Genomic DNA, 13,932 nt, shown 5'->3' with positions numbered 1-13,932 from the left:
TCAACTTTATTCAACTGAGAGTGGTGGAAATATATTTTGGCTAGGAAACGTATAGTTAAAAATTCATAGACTAAGAGGACTTCCTGAAATGTGGTTGGAAAATAGATATTTTGAAAATAAGATCTCAGATAACATTAAAAAAGGCTTCAGGAAGAAAGACTAATTCAGTTTTACAGTCTGTCCTTAGAATATCATATTTAGCTACTCTGGGACAATGGTTGGGATAACCCCAACTATAAAGGAAACATTTAAAATGGGTTTCCTTTACTCCCAGCACATCACAGCGGAGAGAGGAGTGTGTGGGAGAAGCTGAGACCTAAGAAGGCTATCTATCCTGGGACAGTTTTATAGTGAATTGCTCTCAATTTATTCATTCAACATACTGAACACTAATTTTGGGGGGTACTTATTATGTGCTTGTACATGCTTTACATGTATTATTTTCCTTAGTCTTTACAACAACTCTCATAGATATATTAGTGCAGGTGAGGAACCTGAAGAACAGGTCAAGTGACTTGCCCTATGTTGCACAGTTAGTAACAGCAGCTCTCTCCTAACCCAAGCACAGACGTCACAGCTGGAGCTCCAAGCTGTGAAGCACTGTATTAAATAATTAGTGGAAGGCACGTAAAAGAACACTCAAAACAGGCAAAGGTCTTTGGCAGAAAGGTCACAAATCATTACTGTGCAGTTCCATTACTTTTTTCTCATTTGACCTTTACTGTCAGCTAACTCCACTGCATAAATTTGGGACATGTATTCATTTATCTCAACACTTTCCTTTTTGCCCCCAGAGCATGCAATGTCTTTGCGTCCATGGTGTATACAGGATTTAATATGACCAAAAGTGTTCTGTATGTTCTTAAATTCCTAATATTTTGGTTTGTTGTGCTAAGTATTATATAGAGCGAATGTACAATGAGCATGAAGGAATCAATGAACTCCATTTTCCCTCCTAAGTTTGCAAAATCATTTAAGCACTTGGAAACGCATATGCAGACCATCTGGGTGCTTTTGATGACTGCATTTGTATGGGAATTAAGTACTTATTTCAAATCTAATGAGTTATGTATTGGGTAATACATCATTTATCACATAACTGTTATATGCCTAGAATTGTACTAGATCTTGTGAGAGGAATCAGACATATGAAACAGTCTTATAAGAATATTTCATAAATTACTTTAATGATATTTTTATGCTTATAAAGTCTAGTTAATTAATAAAGCCCACACTGTCACAAGTTCCAGAAAGCTAAATGTTGTTAAAGGAAAGCATGTAATATTTTTAAAAATTTTGTTAGGAGAGAAAGATTCCTTAAAAATCCATAAATTAACATGCTTTTTAAAAAAGCAGCAATCAGAACTTTTCCTAGTATCTTCATCACATTGTTTATAACCTATAAGTAACCTCCCTTTGTGTTTTACCAAGTTCTCTTTTTAGGGCATGAACTTGCTGCCAGGGGCAGTGATGAAATAAATTTTCTGATTTGCAACTCACACAGAGTAAATCAGCAATAGTTTTTTGTTTTTGTTTTTAAATAAACCAACAACGATGAGAATGTTCTCTCTGTTCAAATCTGTAGTCTTTCTGCTCTTTTGCAGGGAGAACCCTTCATGGGCCATTTTGGTGCTGATCCTCTTCAAAAACAACGTGGTGTCTGGCGACGATGAGAACTGCAAGGCACTAAGTCTCGGGTGCACAGATGGAAGTGTAAACAGGAAGCCAGTGGGAAGTTAATTGTCTGGCATCTGGCACTGAGAGCCAGCAGAGGCAAACAAGCCATCTCACCACTGCCTTTTGACAAGATAGGGCTGCCCCCTGAAGACAAAGGTGGAAAGGGGAGTCCCTCAGTCTTACGCCCACAACCAATGATTCATTGTTTAGTAGCTGCTGATGGCAGAAGGGTCCTCAATTACCCAGTGAATCTAGGGCAAAAAAAAAAAAAAAAAAAATCCCTTCTATATCTCCAGATGCCACCAAAAACTGGAATTTTCCATTGTTACAACAAAATGGGGTTATATAATGAATGTTCTTCGGTTCAAGCTTTTTCTTTTTGTGACTTTACTGTCTCAGACTGTAGTCTTAATAGAAGACCACTACCACTTAATCTCTCTCTTTCTGAATTCTATCCCTGGTTCAGGCGGAGGTCACTTGGCGTGGAGAAGAGATTGATTTCTCTTTGGAGAAGGCACAAAGAAATAGCATCAGCTGTCATATTGTCATTCATCACCAAGGCAAAGGCTTAAATACAAAATTTGCTGATGTGCTTAGGGGAGACAGAGACCAACTGTGGTTGGGAAATTGGATTCAGAATAGTCTTGCTATACTAGTTAACATTACAGAAAAGTATAGTTTTATGGAAACAGGACTTGGGCATCTCCATGGGATTGTTTCAAGTCAAGTGTTTGCTGACAAGTGAACATCGCTGTCTTGAGAGCTAGCATGTACTGCCAGAGAAGGGAAGCTGGGAATTGGGAGATATGAAATTTGCTGGTTCAAACTACTGGCTCCATATATCAACTGTTGTCCAGAATGAAAGAAGCTACTGACAAAGCAATCGTTCTTTGGTCCTGAAGTTTGATTGATTGGTTGATCAAGTTGGAAGCAAAAATTTGCTGCCAGTGGGGAGAAAGGCAAACCTGAGGTCCTAAACAAGATTTTGTTTAGGACTCTTAAATGTTACTAAGCTATAAAGGGAAATGTTTTTCTACTTGTTTTCCAACTAGTGGAAAAACATTTATTTAAGAACCATGAGCTTTGGATTATAATTCCAGTATTATCATCTAATTGTGTGATTATGAAAAAGTGATGTAATGTCCCCAGGCTTTCTTGTGTTTAAAGCAGGGGTATCTAAACTTTTGGTACCTTGCACCACACTGGAAGAAGAAGAGTTGTCTTGGGCCACACATTAAATATACTGTGACACGTAATCACAAAAAAAAATCTCGTAATGTTTTAAGTAAATTTACGATTTTGTGTGGGCCACATGCATAGCCACCCTCAGCCTTATGTGGCCCACGGGCCATGGGCTGAACACCTTTGGAAGTGAGTAAATTAGATTATATGAACATTGGGGTCCTTCCGGTTGTAAAATGCAATCATTCTAGTTTTTGCAACTTTTGTATCAGATTCATTATAGGATTTGGCCATTAGAAAATACAGATTAATTTAAAATTAGACTCCCCACTTACTATACCATGCCACCACTCCTAGATATCTGAAGCAACATCATTTGGGTAACAATATTTTTGTTGTTTTTTTTCCCCTAACAGTTGGGTAAATAAATGTTTGTGGAGTAGGTGAAAAATAAATTCCTAACTTCAGCAACTTAATAGCTAAGTGCTTATGTGTTGAAAATAAAAACAAGGAAAGATAAATAGCATTTTGCCTCTGACTTTGGCATTTGTGACTTGCTACGTTGGCAAAATGAGCACATCCTGAGTAAAAGTGAATTAGGAGTGACTGATTAATACCTTCTATGGCAAATGGCTTTCCCACGGTAAGAAGTTTGCAGTCAGCATCTATTGACACTTCATAATCCAGAAGGGCTTTGTCCATGATGAAGGCGTCTAGTTTCACTGGATCATTCCTATATTTAAGACCAAGAGAAGGAAAGCCAAAAATGATTCATTAGTGGACAGAAAGCATGAGGGCTGATGGCTGGCTTTGGTTTAAGGGACAGAAACCTGGATGCTAAGGGCAGCACAAGCTAGCTAGCTGCTGACTTGGCCTTGCTGACATCCCACTGGCCTGTGGACAGCAGACCAGGAGACAAAGCCACTCTTCTAGGAGAGCATGACCTCCTCCCAGTGGGTTTGTCTACCAGTTCCTTCACTACTTCTAAACCCAACAACAAAGCCAGAGAGACTCTGAATTGAGTGGGAAGGTTCATTTCTCTTATAATAACTGAAGGGTTTTTTTTTTTTTTTTTTTTTGGTGCTAGGCATTGTATTTTCCATACATGTTATCACTCACAATGGCTGTGAGGTAGGTAGTATCATTCCATTTTAACAGAAGATGAAATTGAGGCTCAGAGAGTTGAAGAGACTTGATTCAGGTTACATAGCTAGAAAAAGGTGGGATCATGAATCAGCATTTGGGAATTCTTATTTCTTTTTTCATGATCACTATCATATTCTTCAGAGACCAGGCATTTCATATTTAGGAGTACATATAAGGAAATGCAAATAAGAGATCTAGCACTTTTGGGGGAAAGGGAGTTAAAGTCTCTTTAAAGTCCATAGGTAAGCATTCAATAAATGCAAGGGGATGCATCTGTAATAGATCTTAGTAACCTCTTTATTAATTTATGTCCATAGATTCATGTCTCACTCCCCACCCAGGAAGCAGTTCTGACAAGAATCATTTAAGGAGGTGTCTCCGGACTGTATCAGTGAATTGGTTGTGGGCTGGGCTTAAGATGCCAACAGACACCCTACACATTCTTCATGAGTTCTCCCCATATTTTCGGACTCAGGCACAGAGACAGTCCAGAGGAGGGCTATGCCTTGGCACCAGCTGAGCTCCCACTTACAAAGGGGGGCCAGGAAGGGGAAGTTTCCAAGAGAGTTTTGCAAGGTGTATGCAATGATTCTTGTTTTCAGTCACCTTGAATCCTTTTTTTGAAAAGTGTAGGGCATACATCCATTTAAGAAAGGCTTTCTGACCCTCACGGTTGTCCACACAGCTTGTCAAAGAAAACAACCCTTCTCTATCACATATGGGCTCAGCCATTCCTCACTTAGAGCCAAGCATGAAGCTGTTGTAATTCAGTATAGAGGACATGGCCAGGGACCATCAAAATCTAAAAGGGAAAGACATCCCTAGACACTGCTATGATTCATCATGGGGCAGGATGGATATCTTTACATGGATGACTTTGGGGCACAAATGGACCTGTATTAAGTAGGCCAAGCCCTTTTCTTGGTGCCAATGACCACTGAGTCTTCCTCCTCATTCAGGAAGTAAAATTGCCAATGTACAATACATCCTCCTTTCCATGTAGTATTGGATTTAAGTTACAATGAGGTCTATGTTTAACCAAATGATGGAACACTTCCAGCTCCACAGCTGTGGGACACTTCAGAAAGGGTTGGGGATGTGAATTGTCTCATAGGAGCTGATGATAAGGAACCTTAATGGAATCTTGGCAATAAAATCAAAATTGAACTGAAAGATGTTTCTCCAATCAAAGTTTTACTGCTGTAAGTAGCAGAATGTACCTTGGGAGCTACACTGCAACAAGTAACCATTTACCAATACTCTGCAAATATTTGTGGTTGCAATAGGATTCAGTTTTTCTGACAAGTAATTCCTGAGGTCCATTATGACTAATATCCTTAAATAACTACCCCTGATTTTGGACTGCACATTGCAGCTCACAGACTCCCCTGGGGCCCTGGGCCACTGGTGAGGAAGTGGATGGGTGTGATCCAGGTATAAATAGCTTCTAGACGGGCTGAATCATCCTTATGGTTGGCAGAGTCTGCAGTTGTTTCTCCCATTATAGACTTTTGCTCTTTTTGAGCATTCACTTCATAATACATAAAACACAAAACATAGTCATACATAAATATACTGAAATAAATTAATGCTTTAATAGGGATTATTATTATTATTATTTTAAAAGCATCAGCTCAGAAAGCAGAGCCCTAAGCGAGTAGGACTAAGCCCAGGGGAATTTTGATAGGAGAGGGAAGGGACAGGTTTAACACAGGAAACTTTTGTGCACAGAGGATTCCAGGGTTGTGCCCTGTAGGTCAGGGAGCTGGGATATCAGGGGGGTAACACGAGGACTGTCGTTGCTTGGAGTGGTGGTTAAGAGCTTAGGCAGCAACTAGGCCAAAAATGGAGAGAGAAGCCCAGAGATAAGAAGGGAGAGGGCATTTACGGCAAACTCTGTCTGTATTCCAACTTCACCTCGAGGTGAGTCACCTGGGGAGCTTGTTAAAATTCTGGGATGAATCCTGAGGTTTTGCATTTCTCACATCTTCCAGGTGCTAAGTGCAACACAGACTACTCTTTGAACACCCAAGCCCTACTTTTTGTTATGGCTCCTAAACTAGCCTGCAGCACTGGTTGGATTCTAGAGCCCCAATTTCAGTCCCGAGTCTGCCACTTGCTAGCTGTCTCACCCTGAACAAGTTGCTTCCTCCAGGCCTCAACTTTTTCATCTGTACCTGCTTTTCTAATTATTTCTTCTCTCCAAGTTAGATTGGGGTCAACTCTGAGCACTGGGGACTTCTCAGGTGAAGTTCCCTGAGTCATGGAAACCCTGAGGGGAGCGGAGCTGGGAGAGCAGCAGTAGCCCTTTGCACCCCTTTCTGCCAGAACCTGGTTTGTCAGCCATTGCTGCCTCGCTGGGAGCCACTGCTGTCTCCCTGACATCTTCCTCCCTCTCTCATCCATGAGTTTGCCTGGAGAGGAGAATGCAGAAGAGGAGCGGGTAGGCCAAGGAGCACCAAACTCTGTGTCTGAGAGGGACTCTAATGCTTTAGTGTTCTTAAAAATAAAATGTACCATTTCATAGTATTTGAGCACCGTACATAACTCTGCTAATCTGAGAGCACAAGGATTCTTCTCTAACTCTAGTTATAGGTCTACAAGATTGTTTTAGGGGCTTGTTACTAAAGCTTTTGAGAAACCAGAGCCAGACATTCTGCCCTACAAAGTTATTTATTTTTCCTTCTTTCTTAAAAAAAAAGAATTTGAGGTGGCAGTTTCTGCTGTCCATTGGGAAGATTACTGTGATCAACCGTAGAGACACCAGTTTCCTGAAGCTGCATAATTCTGGTGGTTTGAAGGTATGTCATTGTCCTGAGACCAGCAGGCAGGAGGGCGAGGACGGCTCGTTCTCACGCTGGGTTCTTGTCAGGAACCATTCCTTTCCTTTTCTCAGGCTGACCAGACTAGCAGATCCATAGACACACTGCCCTCCTTTGCATTCTCACTGCATTACAGGCTCCAATACCCTGCCATGGAGATGTGAGTGCTTCTCCTATATTCTGATGAGGAGGATGCAGGCATGAGATCATTGTTTTTTATCTTATTTCCTTTCTACTGGAGATCTCTACAAAAACTTCCACTTCTTTTTGAAAAGAGGAGACAGTCTATGGGCTTACAGATTCACTGTGAAGGAAGAAAGGGTTGCTTCGGGGCACTTACCCTCTGGCCACATTCCCTGAGTGTTTGATCATTTCTGCACCATTGCTTTCTCACGTAAAATCAAGCCAACAGTTATTTCCCCCACCATCTGCTACGCTAATGACCCCACTGGCACTTTGAACAAATCTATTGCCAAATTGGCACTATGGAGGTAACTAGTAATTTAGGTCACATGAGTAAATGTACACTATTCCACACTGGATCTCACACAGTGTGAGGTATTACTGAACACAGAGTGGGTATAGTTAGCTGTCATTTTTAAAAAAACAACAACAAATCCTGCATCAGTGAGAACTTTTGAACCCAAGAGGTTGACACTCACTTCAGATACTCCACTCCATTGGGGGTGGCTGGTACATTATATCTTCTCATGTACTCATGCATCTCTGGGAAGCTTTGCCTCACATAATCTTCAGCACTGCTTTCCCGGACAGTTCCAAAGCGGAAGCCTTGGGACGGATGATGGAGCTATGAGGGAGAAAAAGAAATGTCTTTAATATAAATTAGTCTTAGAATTTTCTTCTTCCATCACTCTTTGAAATGTAGTTAATGTAGAATTTTATGCTAAATGCTGGCATAAATATGCACATAGAAATGTGCAGACATAAGGAGATGCTCTTTCATATCCCAGCTTTCACATTAGTAATTATTCTATCTTCAGAGGCAAAGAAACAGAAAGCAAAACAATTTTCTGCTTTCTATTGAGAACTTATCACAATTCTTTAGAAACTATGAATTGGCATGTAGAATCAACCTCATTATTATAAGTTGCATATCAGACATAGTATATGGTTAAGATAATAAATTAAAGATTGTGTTCCTCCTTGGTTAGAATTAGACAAAGGCCAACTTAAAACCTTGCATCCTGAGATTGAAGTGTACCTGACCCAAAGCAAAGGCTATATCTTTTTTATCTGTCTTTATGCTACACAGCATGTCATCAAATAATGTTTTGTTCAATGTTCTTTCATTGTGATGCTTATGAGAGGCCATAGGAACTTAACTCTTGTTTATATCAATTAGCCTATGTAAAACTGATGTTGTTAACATTGTTTTGCCACAGTTCTAAGAACCTATCGATGACATTAAAGGAGGATTTACTGTCTTACATTTTGAGTCTGTAGAATTTATTTTTGGTGTTACTATGAAATGGTCTCTTTCCTTTAAGTATTACCCGGTGCTGAGTTATGCTCTACCTTTGCTCAAATGGAATAGTATGTAAGACAACTGGGAGTAACAGAGGACAAGGGGAGCGCAGATGGACCCGGTGATGTCACCGTTCTCCAGGGGCGAGGCCTCCCCGTGAGGAGCGCTGCACTGGGCATCCTGCAGAGGCCTTTTGTCACTAGGACAGTGAAGAGAGAGCACATGAACTATTATTGTTCCCGAAAGTTATACAGAAGTGTTAATGTGGAGTCTAGACTTAGATTATTTCAAATATAAGAATGAACTGGGATTGGGCCATATTATGAAAATAGTAGAATATTTTATAGTCAGGAGTATTTTTGAGATTATCCCCACAATTGTAAAGTTTTTGCAATTTTTGTCATGTTTCATGTTAACATATTTGATATCATTGGTTCTGAGTTCCTGGGGACAGGAATCCATGGATGGGCTTCAAGGAATTTATAAAGTTCCTAAAATTGAAAGCTACATTTAATGTAAATACGTGTTTGTAATTTTCCTCTATGGAGGAGATAGTACAGAGGTTTTTTTTTTTTTAATAATTAGGTTTTCAAACCAAAGAGCTTAAGAACTCACTGAATATGGTAACAAATAACTTATATTTGAAGGTGAACTAGTTTTGACACACACTAAATATCTAGCAATATGGCAATAAATTATATGACACATTTATAAATGTTATGCCATGTATAAGTATGTTTGTGAAACACATTTAGCAAAACAAGACAAGTGCTCATATAATAAATAAGTAAAAAGCTTTTGTAGGGTATGATCAAATTTAAATATGCATAGTTATAAATGCTATGATCCTCCACATATATCACATATGTAGACACCCACGCACTTGGAAGAAAATGTATTAAGATACTAGCAATATTTGTCTCATTGGGCGTGAAATGAAATGACAGGTGTATTTAGTTATTTATACATTCTCTATAGAAATATGCCTTATGATTTTAAATAGAAAAATCTATTTTATCACAAGCCAAATAAATCACTCATTAGTTTATTTGAAATTCATTGAGGACTTCCGTTTGTACAGCTCTCAGGTTTACTGGGGCCACAAAGATAAATATCTGCAATTATTGCCACATAGGAACTCATCACCTGGTTGTTCATGATATGTCATTCATTTATTTATCACAGGCATCTTAGGTACCTACTATGGTCAGTTGGTACCTGACAGGTGCTCTAAACATGTTCATTACATTAATTTTATACCACTCTTTAATCCTCCCTTTAACCATTTAACTTTCATTCATCCTTCTCCTCTCAGCTTAGGTATCCCTTCCCTAGCTTGCCGTCTATGCCAGACCCCCCTTTCATAAAGCCCTCATAGTATACATACTTCTCTTTTGTAAAACTTAACACAGTAGCACTTTTTAAATTTAACTGTGTAATAGTTTAATATCTAGACTTGCAGGTTCTTCAGTGGACTGGAAGTTCGTTGTAAACTATTGAACTAACTTGTATTCCAATGACTTTCATCATGCAGCTGCCCAATAAAATGCATGATCAATAATTGACTGGTAACTCTTCTTTGAACCCAGAGGAGATGAAAGCTTTGTCATCCCACTTAGCACAAATGAGGCTAAAAACACAGCTTACACCTAAAGCCTTTGAAATGAACCCTCCTTTTAAGGTAAAAGAATGGTTTTAGGTCAGTGATTACAATATTTTTTTTGTCTCAGATATGAAAGTGATTCCTCTTAGAGGTCCATTATCTCACATAATGCTATGGCAATACTTTCATGGTCTGTAACTGTTTCTAGGCAAGCTCTTGGCCTGTTTTCTCTACTGAGTGTATCAGCACATCAGTCCCTCCCCAGACACGGGCTGGAGTCGGGAACTGGCAGGCCCCGGCTCAGAGTTCCAGTGGAGAACTGGCCCTCTTCCTCTCGGCACCTCTCTGCTGCCTTCGCTCACATTCCCACCTCTTCCCATGGCCCTAATGCCTGGGAAGGAAACAGTTTTGAGGTCTTGAGAATGGAAAGTTCTTTATGGATTATCCATGGGAGAAAGCATTTTGTTAGCCTGATAGGGACCCTGCTCTAACTTAGAGATGCTTTACAACACTGCCGCCTCTCCAGTCCAAGCCACCATCATTTCTGCTCCTTACACATCCCCTCTCTTCCCCTCCAATCCAGTCAGAGTCATCTTGTTAGAGCCCAAATATGATCACGCCCCTCACTTGCTTAACACCTACCAATGGCTTCCCACTGCCCTTGGAATGAAATCAAAACATCCTTCACATGGCCTATAAGGCTCAACATGATCTTGCTCCTGTCTCCTCTCCAGCTTCATCTCCCCACGCTCCCTGGGACCCTCCAATTTTAAGCCAGTTTTCTCAGTTCTTCCGATGCATATTTTTTGATTGATCAGAGCTCTTCCCCATAGTCTTCATATAGCTAACCCTTTAAGTCACGCCTCAGAGAACCCTGAGCTGACTCCCATTGTACCTTGCAATTTCACACAGTATTGATAACACTTGCAATTATCAGTATTTGTTCCATGTCTACTCTACCTGCTAGCTCGTGAGTTTCCAGGAGGGTAGGGCCCATGCCTACCCCATTTGTGTGGTCATAAGTCCTGAACATACAGCTGCTACTGCTGTCGTCATTGCCATCATCATCATTATGCAGCAAATACAGGGCTTGGCACATAGTTGATGCTTCAGAAATGTTGGTTTAATAAGTTATCACTATTAACACAAAATGGTCTCAGGTTAGATACATGACCAACCTGATACTTTTGTCACACTTCATGTCCTCTGTTCCCTTAAAAATTAACTTTTCCCTTTAATTCTTATTCTAATTCATTCAAAATGATATGTTCTTTTTTTTTTTTATTTCTGTGTGTGAGTTTCTAATGGAAAACACAATGGGCTGCTCAGCAGTCACAGAATAATAGAATCAGAAGAGGGATCAAAGAAGTGATTGATGCAACCCAGTAGATTCACATAGTCTATCCTGTGTGTCCATGTGGTGTGTAATTCAAACAGCCAGGGACATCAGAAAGCCTGATTCAAGGAGGGAGGATAAAAGTATACAGAGAGCTAAAGCATTTGAGCTGGATTACAGCCATCACCAGGAAGTCCCAGAGAGAAAAGAATTTCTTTAAAGTCTCAACTAAATATTTCACCAGCTCTTACAATTCTGTTTATATTTGCATCAACCTCTTCAGGCCTTGGGGAAATATGTATGGTTAAACTATCTATTTGTATGTGAATTGTTCAGTATTAATGGAATATTGAACTTCACCCAGAGCACCTACACAGAGAATAATTAGAAAAACATTTAAAAGACAGCAGAGAAATGGCTCGAAACAAAATAGAAGCAAACTCAAGAAATAATCAAGCTGCTATGGCTAAGGTAAATGTGATGCTTTCCATTGAAAAACAACCCCAATATTGAATATATTCATTTAAGGGCTACATCTGTATTTATCTGAGAATGGTACTTAAATAATAAGTGGAATATAGCATTGGACCTGGTGTAATGTCCTTTGAAACTGGGTGGAAAGGACCATTCTTAACTGGCCGAATGGAATTCATTTAGAACGTATGGACTCTTTAATAGGGATGGTCTCAGGGTTTGGAGGGGTTTTAAAAGTCACTTGCTCAAATTGCCCACTGATGCCTCAATCCTTTATTGAGCAAAGGTAAATATACCACCTGTAGTTCCCTCAGAATGTAGAATCTGTTTCATTAGGCCTAGGTTAGAGCCTGAGAGTCTGCATTTCTAACTAGCTCCCAAGCTGATGCCGATACCTGGGTTCATGGACCAGTCTGAGTAGAAAAGGCTTTATTTAGAACACCACCATTAAGTGTCCCTTAAGCCTCTGCTTCAGTGTCTCTGGAGATAAGGAAATCACTCCTTTTGATGCACATCTTATATACATGAAGGATAATTTTGTTTCCTCACCCAGCCAATCTATCTATCTGTATAACAACAACAACAACAACAACAACGAAATAACAGCTAATATTTTCAGATATTTACTGTATGCTAATACATTTAAATATAACAAGAGTGCTAATTTTACTTATTATTATATATGAAGAATTGAGATTCAGGGATATTGTTTAAGATCAGCAGAAAGTGATACACCAAGATGGGGATCTGATCCTGTCTGACCCTTATCCAGCACTACATTCTGCCTTTGCAGATGTGTGTTGTCCAAATTCTCATGATAACCTAAAAAAAAACATATGTATCTGCACTACAATTTCAAAATCATTTTCGTTCATACCAGTGTGGTCATATAATTTATATTGCAAACCAGGACACTTCTTTAAGAAGGGACACTATTGATAATTTCAAGGGAACCATAGGCACACTAGGACAGTCCCCAGCAAACAGAAATGTGTGTGTGCCAAGTTTTTACTCAGGCTTTGAACCTTAGAAGAGCAATTTTCAAACTTTTTCATCTTATGATGCATTTACACTAATTACTAAAATTCTGCAGCACACCAAAAAATATACTTTTGGCTGATCCGATTAAAAAAATAGGTATAATTTTGATTCATTCACAATGGATGGCTACTGTTATGTTGGCTGTTGTCATTTTTTGGACACTCTAAGGGAAAAGGGTCAGTGTCCCTGACTAGTTAGGTATGACATATTTTAAAAATTCTTGGGGGACACCCATGTATCTCAGTATGCCAGTTGAAAATTGCTGCCTTAGAATATAGAAAAATGAGGCTGGAAAAAAATGTTTCTGAGCCTTACCCAGTTTCCAATGTGAATTACAGAGTCGTTTATGTTGTAATTCTTTTTTTTCCATGTTATTCTTATTTTCTTCTACAGAAGCTAGGTTCTCCATTTAAATTTAAGCTTTTTATTGCCTCTCTCTTTATTTCAGTCTGAGATCCTGTCTGTTAGGTCAGCTAATCTCTCGTCAGCACACCCTTTGACATCATATTTGATTTATGTGAGCTTTGGCCCAGGTCATTCTGACAACTTGAGTCATGGCACTAAATCCCTTGTATAGACTGAGGCTCAGCAAATTATGCCCCATGGGCCAAATCCAGCCTGCCACCTGTTTTTATAAATCAAGTTTTATTGGCACACAGCCATGCCCATTCACGTACATGTTGTCTATGGCTGCTTTTACACTGCAACAGTAGATGTTGAGTAGGTGGGAAGGAGACTGTCTGGTTTCATAGTGCCTTCATTTATTATCTGGCCCAAACAGAAAATGTCTGCCAGCCCCTGGCATAGACAATATTGATCTCCCATTACTTCAAATTCTCCTCTCTATTCAAAAATCCCATTGGTCACTTAAGAGATTCCACCTTTGCAGGTAAATGACCAGAGGTAGGTTTGATAACTCTCAGCAGGCTTCCTGGTGCTGCCCAGATTTAGGCTTTAGCATGAAGATGCCTCTCATTTCTTGCTGCATGGATTACACAGTCCTCCAACAGGAGGTCCAAACTACTCAGTCCTTTATTTCCTTCTAGGACCAAGTGATAGGAAAGCTCTGGTTACAAAATTTTAAATTGAAGCATGTATGCTGCTGGGACTAGTTTTAAATTTAATTTTAAATCCCAGGGGCAGGTGGTGTTGCCACAGCTTCCAC

At 39.6% G+C, this 13,932-nt stretch overlaps 1 protein-coding gene across 1 annotated transcript in view; it reads right to left on the bottom strand.

The window, feature by feature from the left end:
• The window catches only part of GRIN3A (glutamate ionotropic receptor NMDA type subunit 3A), a 140,913-nt gene that overhangs the window by 41,733 nt on the left and 85,248 nt on the right, over positions 1-13,932 (bottom strand). Inside the window, exons 4-5 of the mRNA XM_054584942.1 lie at positions 7,490-7,635; positions 3,477-3,592 (exon numbers count right to left, since the gene is read on the bottom strand). Coding sequence (XP_054440917.1) covers positions 3,477-3,592; positions 7,490-7,635 — 262 coding nt within the window. The remainder of the gene's footprint in view (positions 1-3,476; positions 3,593-7,489; positions 7,636-13,932) is intronic.

Source organism: Pteronotus mesoamericanus, unplaced genomic scaffold (genome assembly GCF_021234165.1).
Source record: "Pteronotus mesoamericanus isolate MK-2021 breed Mesoamerican mustached bat unplaced genomic scaffold, CSHL_Meso_final contig_78, whole genome shotgun sequence".
Lineage (NCBI taxonomy): Eukaryota > Metazoa > Chordata > Mammalia > Chiroptera > Mormoopidae > Pteronotus > Pteronotus mesoamericanus.
Note: the sequence above shows the minus strand (reverse complement) of the source record. Positions and strands in the feature narration are given on the sequence as shown.